Source organism: Copadichromis virginalis, linkage group LG11 (assembly GCF_057382275.1).
Source record: "Copadichromis virginalis isolate Kocher_CV1m ecotype Utaka linkage group LG11, C_Virginalis_male_GT1.1, whole genome shotgun sequence".
NCBI lineage: Eukaryota > Metazoa > Chordata > Actinopteri > Cichliformes > Cichlidae > Copadichromis > Copadichromis virginalis.
Window position 1 is genome coordinate 38,060,658 of NC_140628.1, and position 10,098 is coordinate 38,070,755.

Consider the following 10,098-nt stretch of genomic DNA (forward strand, 5'->3'; position numbering starts at 1 on the left):
GGTCCTCTGGTACTGGCCTTTTGATTGTCCCTAAAGTCAGAACACATACTCACGGAGAGGCAGCTTTTCAGTGGTATGGTCCTCGTCTGTGGAACAGCCTGCCGGAGGAGCTCAGGGCCGCAGAGAACGTACATGTTTTTAAGAACAGGCTCAAGACCACCTTTTTAATTTAGCTTTTACTTAGCGTTTATTTATTTTATGCTTATTTATTCTATCCTGTTATTCTATTATTAATTTAGGATTTACCTAATATTTGTTTGATTTTATTCTTATTCATTTTTTAATCTTCTTACTCTATTTATATTTATATTGTATCCTGTTCTTATTTATTTTATCATTTTACCCTGTATATATCGTATTGCGTCATATCTCCAGTGTTTCCTCGGAGGGCGCTCTCTGCACCGGGGCTGTTATTGACCGTGGCTGCTGGGTCTCTGGGGTCCTCTCAGCCTGGTTGGGGGGCTCCTTTGCCTCCCTCCGGCTGTGTGCCCAGCCTGGAGGCTGCGGTCTGTGACCGGCTCCCGGTGCAGACGGCTCCCTGTTATAATGTTTCCTCACTTGGCTCATGCGAGCCCAGCCCAATTTTTACTCTTTAAGTGTGCGCGTGTGTGTATGTGTGTGTGGGTGGGGGTGGGGGGATATATGTGTATTGAGAGTGTGGGGAGTGAGTTGGAGGGTGGGGTGGGCTGCTTTTAACTATGTAAAGCACTTTGTGCTACATTTTTTCTGTATGAAAAGTGCTTTATAAATAAAGATTGATTGATTGATTGATTGATTGATTGATTGATTGATTGATTGATTGATTGATTGATTGAAACATTAAAAACTACAGTGGCATTGCAAAAGTATTCGGCCCCCTTGAACTTTCCCACATTTTGTCACATTACAGCCACAAACATGAATCAATTTTATTGGAATTCCACGTGAAAGACCAACACAAAGTGGTGCACACGTGAGAAGTGGAACGGAAATCAGACATGATTCCAAAGATTTTTTACAAATAAATAACTGCAAATACATGTAGAGTGTGGTTTAAGAGTTCAACGTGTGTTTCATGCAAACATGCAAATAATCAGAAACTTTAAGGACTTAAAAACAGAAATAAAGACAAAAATCAAATATTTTATATTCTTTATTATAATTCAAATTTTAAAAAATAAAATTGTTTAGAGTAATTTAAAAAGTTAACTGACATTTCTTTGACTTGGATCTGTCCACTAAAGACTTGGGGGTAACTGTAGATTTGATCATACATCAATCTTTTTTGGCTAAATCAACCTGCAGTCTTTGTTCCCCTGTTAGAAATATGGGTGTCCTTCAAGGTTCAGAAGATTCAGAAGCACTGTGACAGAGGGAAACATGACAGAGTCTGAAACTGTGTGTGAAGTGAGATCGCTTGTTATTGGGGTTACTAGGAATATGATTGTTAGGGTTTTCTCTGTTTACACTTCAATTCAATTAAGTGTAATCAATTAAAATGTCTTGATGTATGATCAATCATCCAGTTAAGTAAATCTCCAAAAGTTGATTCTGTTCATCTGGACGTAGCGTTTTCCCCAATCTTATAAACAGGACATTTGCATAATGACTGAAACCAGCCCAGTGAACCTGCAGTCAGCTGAGACTGAAGACGTCACTGAAAACGTCCAGATGAACAGAATCAACTTTTGGAGAATCAATTAAAATATAAGTATATTTATATAAAATTAATTCAAATGGAATAATGTTAAGAAAACATGGATAACCCAAACAATCAGCAATCTCTGCTTCTTTGTAGGGTCCTTACCTTACAATATGAAACACCTTGGGGAAACTGTTGTTGTGAGCACACCTCGAGGCTTTGAAGACCAAAGAAAACCAAAGATTGCTGACTGTTACTGGACTTTCCAACACAATCATGTTCATGCATGAAGCTCTGAAGAAAAAAAATGTCAGAACATATTAGGATAATGTGACCTATGACCTATGAGACTGCTGTCATTTAAACAAAAAGGGGAGACAACTAAATACTGAGATAATCTGAAGCTCGTGTGGATTTGACACAAGCTGATGTTATATATCTATTGATATTATCATTTGTAATGAAGCTCTGCTGGCACAAATAAAGAAGCAGCATTGTGTTGCTCAGATGGTTTGTGCATGTGCAGAGGAGAGATGGAGGATATAGTGGACAAAGAAGCTGCCAGGCAGGAGGAAAAGAGGACCTCAGGGAAGTTTCATGGATGTAGTGAAAGAAATGAATGGTAAATGGCCTGTATTTGCTTTATAAATACAGGCCATTTACCATTTACCATTACTAGTCCCTAAGGACCCCAAAGCGCTTTACACATCCAGTCATCCACCCATTCACACACTGGTGATGTCAGCTACATTGTAGCCACAGCCACCCTGGGGCGCACTGACAGAGGCGAGGCTGCCGGACACTGGCGCCACCGGGCCCTCTGACCACCACCAGTAGGCAACGGGTGAAGTGTCTTGCCCAAGGACACAACGACCGAGACTGTCCAAGCCGGGGCTCGAACCGTCATTCAACAAATAAAGAAGCAGCATTGTGTTGTATTATAATGCATTTAGTATGTTTTATCGCTCCATCTCTGAAACAGGAATGCAAATACACAGATTCATGTAAGTCAGAGATGTAAACAAACATGCAGCAATTTCTAATTTGGCCCATTTGAGATCTAAACGAGCTGTTTTTGCTGAACGTGGCGGTCCGCGAATTAAGAAAACCTCGATACTCTTCATCTGTGATATACTTTTCATCCACAAGGGGGAACTATAGAGTAACATAGTCCCTACTGTGTAGAGGATTTAACTCCAAATCATTGTAGCAAATTAAATCATGTCCTGTGAGAGGACCTTTACTTCTGCGTTATGAGATGTTAATCGTTAAAATGAATAAGTTACCATGAACCAAAGTAACTTTGTGAAATCTTCTTGTGAGATCATCTCGAAATTTCTGCAATCAACTGCTTGAACAACAATCAGTGAGTCACCTCAGCTGACAAATCAGCGCGCAGGATCTCTCCAGGAAGCACCTGTCGGGTCTCCACCTGCAGATCAGCAGGTACAGCCACCCTTAACGTCAAGAGAGGCACGCCGAGAGAGCTGGAGGAGAAGAAATCTCGTTTTTAAACGTTTTGTCCCGAGAGCAGCGATGGTTTGCGGCGGATTCGTTTGCACCAAGAACGCACTCAGCGCGCTCAACATCCTTTATGTGGTGAGTTGAAATATGTTGATGTTTGCTGGAGGGTAAAATGTCTCCTTGAGGGCCAGTTGACGTGAGACCTCTCTAGTCGGTTAATTTACAACTAAGAGCGGAGGAAAAAAAATGCGTGTTTGCCATGGCAACGAGGTGGCATGCGTAAATGATTACTTTTTAGGTTATTTATTACTGTTTTTATTATTTTTCTACTTCAACTTTTATTTCCAGTGCCAAAAAAGTGCGTAACATGACGTTTTGAAAGCTGCTCCAGTATTAGGCCCAACTTTAATATATCAGCAGTGTTTATGTGGCCTTTTCTTCCTTGTTTTGTTTAATAATCAAACTGAGTGCTGTTTACTGCTTTCCCATGAGCTGTAAAACATTTAAAAAAGCACACAGGAAGCGTCAAATTGTTAATGTAATGTCATAAAAGGAAATTTCTCAAATGGGCTTCACACAGGAAATATGATTATTTCATCAGAAATTTTAAAAAGTGTAGCATACACTGGGTCAGGTGCCCTCATACATAAACAAGTATTTGCACTCTTTTAGTAAAAATTATAATCCTGCTTAAGTAATAGTACAAACAAACAAAAGTATTTAAGTAAAAGTACTCATAATCACTTACTAGACCAAAATGATTAATTGACTTTAATGGTGTAGCTGTTGCTAAGCAGCTTTATAATGACACACCATGATGTCATAGTAGATTTCTAGGATAAGCTCTGACAGGTAAAATGAATGAATCAATGATCAAATTGATTAAAGCTCCATAAAATGGAACAAAATTAAGAGCTCATCAAATCACCGTCTAGAAAAAAAGTGAAGAAAGATTTTCAGTGTTGCAGTGTTCAATTCTCTCAGTAAGTGATGCAGACACTGGGCAGGATCCTCCACGTATGAGCCACGGCCACTCAGTTCAAGCAGCAGTGACAGAAGAGGCAGTTCAATCTGAAATGTTCCTTCACGGGAACATCTCGAAATAGAACTTTTCTAATCTGCAAAAAATAAACAACTAAAGCTTTAAAGTAAATAGTGTTGAGACCAAAGTTCAAAATTTTTATCAACACGTTGATGTAGAAACTAATAGAACACAGGAATACTTAAATGGCTACTGTAGAGGAGAGATGGAGGATATAGTGGACAAAGAAGCTGCCAGGCAGGAGGAAAAGAGGACCTCAGGGAAGTTTCATGGATGTAGTGAAAGAAATGAAGGGAGAGCATATTCCGATTTTACTTGCTTAGTGAGCTTAGTTTCAGTCTGCAATCAGCACCTTGAAAGTTGATTCCTGCCCCTCCTTAAAAACAGTTCCTGGTCCAGACTTAAAAAATGAGACTTTTCCTTCTTTTTCCTTGTGTTATCACACCTTTCCCCCTCAGCTGGTGAGCCTGTTGCTGATTGGCGTGGCAGCCTGGGGGAAATGGTTTGGCCTGGTCTCCAGTATCCAGGTGGTGGCAGGGGTCATCGGCGTGGGAGTCTTCCTGTTCTTTGTTGCCTTTGTGGGTCTGTGCGGTGCCCTAAAGCACCACCAGGTCCTGCTCTTCTTTGTATCCTTCACACAAATCCAGGATTTTATGCTCTAGTGGATGTGTGTCCTGAGTTTTAATGGCTCGTAGGCATAGCAACAACACACTTTAAACGTCCTCAACTTGGTCCAGTACATGATGGTTCTCTCCATAGTGTTTGTGCTGCAGTTTTCAGTGTCCTGTGCATGTCTGGCTCTCAATAAAGATCAACAGGTAAGTTTATTTAGTCTTTTCTCAACAATCCAAACAATATTTTGGACACCGTTTGGCTTTTAGACAGTTACAGGCAGACAAACGTCTTTAACGGCTCTATTCCAGTATTGTTTTTATATTTGAGTATTTCCGCTATGTTTCTTCTGTATTTTGAGAGTCACTCTTTGATATTTTACTCAGTTATAGATGCTTGATTGTAGTTACTGTGCAGATTCAGATGAATCATTAAAAATATAAATCATAATTAGGTTTTTCAGGTTTTAAAAAACACAAATGGGACTTTTAGTCCCAGGAACAAACTTGGAGAACTGCTGGTAGCTTCAGTGTTAGGGACTGTAGTTAAAACAAGATTGTTTTATGTGGAAACGCAGTATTTATAATTGATTTCATGTCTCTGTTCTGGGACCTCCACAACGGTGAATACGAATATGTAAAAAAACAAAGTGGTAGAATCCGCAGGCAGAAATTTGCACTCAGGCTATTTACATTATATTTAGCTTTGTACATTCAGACAGTTAACAGCAGAGCTGCACCTGATTTACATGCCAAATAAAAATCTGAGTTTAAGCAACATTAATGTTAGATCTTACTGTGCCTTAACAGTGACACACTGATATCTAAGTCTTCTAAATTATGTTGTCTGCAGTGTTGCAGGCTTTCCTTCCTCCATATAAAGAGCCTACATGTTTTATAGCGCTTATAATGGCTTCCTGATCACAGGACAACATGTGTGGACTCAGGGTCAACACAGTGGCCTGCTTGAACTGACACTGTTGAGACTCCTCTACCAGATTGCAACATCCTAAAAATAGTAGAGCTTAATGATAACAATTTAGGAATATACTCTAAAAAGCAAACTTATTCAGAGTTGGTCATTTCTGTTTAAGGAGCTACTGAATGCAGGACTTTAATTAAAGAATGTTTGCGTGGCTCTGTGAGGCACATGCAAAATTCACTGTGGAGCAAAGCGAGACAAATCAATGAGAATATGCAAGGTCTAAATAAAGGATCATTTCAGGATTACTTTTAAGTCTCGTATACATGAATTGAGCTCCAGTGATGCTGATTTTCATCTGCAGAACTTGCTGCTGGAGGCCGGATGGAACAAGTCTAAAGGCACACAGAAGGACCTGGAGAGGACTCTAAACTGCTGCGGCTTCTCTCAAGTGGACAACAGCTCGTGTCCTGCTGTGAGTAAAACACTCTGAAAAGATTTCCTAGATTTTCTTCTAAGAAGCAACTTGGTCAAGATTGTGTTTTGTTTGCTTGTTTTGTTCCTCCAGGTCTGCGTTAACACTTCATCTTGTGTGGCCTGCGCAGACATCCTCCAGAATTATGCCGGGCAGGTGCTGCAGTTTGTTGGCGGCATCGGCCTCTTCTTCAGTTTCACAGAGGTCGGGAAAATGTCATTACAGTGAAGCTAAAAGACTTGTAGTCTGCTGTGAACGGGTGCTGATGTGTGCTGCAGGAGGTTTTTGTATACTGAGAAAATTGACAGCTGCTCATTTGTTGTTGATTTCAGGTCCTTGGAGTCTGGCTCACCCACAGATACAGAAACCTCAAAGATCCTCGATCCAATCCCAGAGCCTTCCTGTAACCGATCGCATGTAAATCAACCCAAAAGTGCGCCGCTGAATCATTTTTTTTCTCTTTTGTTTCATAAACCGAAGTTATCTCTGTGTTTGTAAGTTCTAAAACGAGTCTGCAACTTTTGATGCACAGTCGGAATTAAAATCCTGCATCCTTTGAAAGCACGAAGCCTCACAGCTGAAATGATTCAAACCGTATCATACTCTGGCCTTACCTAAACTTTGGCTGTTTAATATCTCCACACTTTTAAAATTGTACGCATTTGACAGGAAATGAGGAAAAAATAATGGATCCAGCTTTAGCTTAGATATTACTCGTAAGAAAAGATGCCTGCTGTGGCTCTGGCCCAGGAGCTTCTCACTGTGAGGCAACAGTTTTACCTACGGAGTCCCTGCCATGTTTATTACTAATGACACAGTGAATCAACATGGCATAAAAGCTCCCTGTGTAAATGGTGCAGGCAGTAAAATGTTGTGCAATGTTAGAAAAGTACGATTGCAAACAAGGTTTTAATTTTATTAGACGTCTGTGTTATTCAATGCTTCGCTCTCTGTAAGCTGACATGTCATTGTCACAAAGTGATCATGAATTCAACTTCTTGCTTGAATTATTTCATCTTTAAAGGTTTCAGTCTTTCTTTTATAACTGCTACTTAATATAAGAAGCATGTTTTGTTTTTTTCTCACTGTGAACATTGTGAATTCTTCTTCTCATTTAATTTCTAGGATGAAAACACCGATAGGACTCGTGTACTGTATATAAGCCGGCTTGTGCTGAAACATGTTAATCAGCTGTGTGCTCGTATAAGGCACGTGCTGTTTGACGTGTGCTGGACTTTTCTCTTTGTCAGGACGTCACCAGGAGCTACAATCAACTTTGGTCTCGAGTGCGACATAAGCAACATGCTGCTGCTCACACTTCTCTAAATGAACTGTTCTTTTTTTCCCTGTTATGCCTCTGTCATTACTTTCTCACAGATATATTTGAAGTCAGGATTCTTGTCTTACTTATGTCTCTGTTAAAGAAGGAGACCAAGTATGAGTAGTTATTTACTGAAATGGAGATAATCTTATGTCATGTGATCGTAGTAATCCAAGCTTCTGTTGACTGTGGGCTTGAAAATGATGTCTTTTTGAAGGATGGTCAGTCATATACTTTTCTTTTTCGATGCATGTTACTGTCATAACTCTCACTGGTTCTGGTATTTATGTGAAGGCAGTCATCAAGTTAAGCTGATTTAACACTCATCAGGCCTCTGCTGACTCATTTACAGTTGGAGTTGGGGTTTAGGTTAAGTTAAAGTCTCCTGTTTGTTTTTTAGAAAACCAAATGTGAAAGCTGTTAATGGAAAAACGCTGTCAAAATAAATGTTTAAGACTTCATTTGAAACATATCTTCTAGTTTTTGAAGCTTACTTACACGCTAAGCTTACTTAACACGTGGCCAAAACAAAATCCAAGCCTTTCTGGCAGTAAAGAAGAGTAAGGCTAAGCATGCACTGATGATTACTTTTAATAATGAAGGCCGGGGAAATACACGCTCCTCATCACGTAACCTATGTTGTTTCCCTGAGTGAGCGACTCTTTGCTCTGAACATGTCATGGAGCGTGGTGGTCTCGATGTGATGGAGAGGCCCGTCAGTGAAAACTACAAGCTCCTGGTTTGTGCTCCTGTCTTTCTCTGGCTGAAACAAATGAAGCATATTTGCAGCTCTTTCTTGGCAGACAGTTTGACTTGTCCAACAGGAAATGACAGCTGAATAAACTGCTCAGATTTTGTCATTTTGAGTGTTATCACATTTCCTTCCTGTTTCCATTCTTTATGCTAAGCTGAGCTGACCAGTCGCTGGTTAAACAGACTCCTTCTTGAACTTTTCCTCAAAGAATCTCAATGATTATTCTGTCTCATCTTGAAGCGCTAATAAAGAGAAGCTGTGTGAGCTCCGCAAACAATACACCTTATGCAAATAGCACAATGCTGGCCGGATGAGGACACACCACTGCCTGAGACGGGCTGAACGTGTACACTGAATTGTTTTTTCACAGTGGGTTTGGCTGTTTGCAGCGCTAACAAATTAAGATTAGGATCAGATTAAAGTCGAACCTGGCAAAGCTGGTTTGTTTTCACTTGTTTAAAGCACATCCCAAGTCACTGGAACAGCTCTCCTTCATTTTTCAAATAAGCAGCAGGACTGAGGTGCTGGCACAGACACGGTCATAGAGCTTTGTTTGCCAGATCCGTGCTGTTGCCGAGGTGAAGGTTGCTCAGCCACGTGACTCACTCTCATTCCTCACCCTGAACAGGATGCAGATCAGGAACTGCAGTCCTCAGGCGGTCAAGCCTGTTCATCAACATGTTTGTGAACTCAAACAGCTCGGCTGCTGATTTGGCAGGTGAAACAAAATGCTTTGTGTACACATTAAATAATAAAGGCCTTCTGTATTCAAATGTGCCAATGCAACTGTAGAAAATGAAATTCAAACCTCTGTCTGAACGGTATGGGTTGTTTTGCAGCATATCTGACTTAAATATCAGCTGTTTGCTTTCTGGACTTTGTTTCTTATAGAAGTTTACATCTCAACACACAAAGAGTAGTTTGAAATGTCTTTCTTAAGAAGGAGGAGGAGGAAGAGGAGGGGAAATCTAAAATCAACATTTCTGGGCAGGAAAATATTAGAAATGCTTTCAGGGTCAAAGTTCATTTTAAAGGAAGCTGGGAGGAAGCACATGGTCTGTGTGTTTTTCATGATTTTTAATGCCTGAATTATAAGAACGTCAGGTTATTTTGTTTTTGCAGTTAATTTTCATTCAGTGCAACAGTACCAAAAATAAATGAAAAAAGCAGTTTGGGGTGTAAAAGGACAGAACTAAACTCTCACATTTAGAAATACTGTCAGGGTGGATTCAAGAAAAGTCGTCCAAATGACGATCGCATCTCTGACTTCACTGAGATCCTTCACCTTTAACTGTCGTCCTCATCTGAGAAAGTGTGGAGCATCTGCAGCACTGAGGCTCTTGTTGTGACAGCATTTATCACATTGTCATCTGGTGCTCTCTGCACTGGCGCTTACTGAGATAGGCTGTGATGGACTGATACACTGAGATCCTCTGGATCTGCAGTGAACTCAAACCTGTCCAGGTGCAGGAACCAGAACTGAAGAAATGCTAAAATATGAGGCGTGGCTAAAAGGCTCCATTTTAAATTAGGAAAGGCTTTTATCATTTGTTGGTAACAGCACACATATTTTGACTGACAGAGCAAGGACTGGTCTCCAGGACTGCTAAAGGACACTGTACACTCCTATAGTATCAAGTCTTCATTTACAAGATAAGCCTGACCTAATTCCCATCCTGCGCGGCACCCTTTTGGACTCTAATGGGACTCGTTTCCAAAATAAAACCAGTGCTGTATTAGGTAACACTCGAAACTAGTGATTGAGACCATAAACTCATCAGGATTTTATTGAGGTCATTGATCATGTGGGAAGCATCAGTGTTGTCTCAGACTTCTGTACAGTTACACATCCAGAGAAGATGCCCCCTGCTGGTGAGCCTAGGGCTCG

At 40.4% G+C, this 10,098-nt stretch overlaps 1 protein-coding gene and 1 long non-coding RNA gene across 4 annotated transcripts; one reads left to right on the forward strand and one right to left on the reverse strand.

The window, feature by feature from the left end:
* Window positions 1–1,194: 1,194 nt before the first annotated feature.
* LOC146699418 (uncharacterized) lies at window positions 1,195–3,060 on the reverse strand. The gene is made up of 3 exons (XR_014922822.1): window positions 2,997–3,060; window positions 1,787–1,915; window positions 1,195–1,342 (listed from the first exon to the last, which is right to left on the reverse strand). It is a non-coding gene; the product is annotated as an uncharacterized LOC146699418 (long non-coding RNA).
* Window positions 3,060–7,917, forward strand: LOC146699419 (tetraspanin-13-like). Of its 3 annotated transcripts, none has more exons than XM_085472337.1 (7): window positions 3,060–3,220; window positions 4,586–4,753; window positions 4,865–4,945; window positions 6,025–6,135; window positions 6,229–6,339; window positions 6,468–6,552; window positions 7,261–7,917. In XM_085472337.1, the coding sequence occupies exons 1-6, from the start codon at window positions 3,158–3,160 to the stop codon at window positions 6,540–6,542; spliced, it is 609 nt and encodes a 202-aa protein (XP_085328463.1). In that variant the 5' UTR covers window positions 3,060–3,157; the 3' UTR covers window positions 6,543–6,552; window positions 7,261–7,917. The 3 variants fall into 3 exon arrangements, with proteins under 3 accessions (XP_085328463.1, XP_085328462.1, XP_085328461.1); XM_085472336.1 differs by having other exon boundaries at window positions 3,061–3,220; window positions 6,468–6,568; XM_085472335.1 differs by having other exon boundaries at window positions 3,061–3,220; window positions 6,468–7,917.
* Window positions 7,918–10,098: the final 2,181 nt, after the last annotated feature.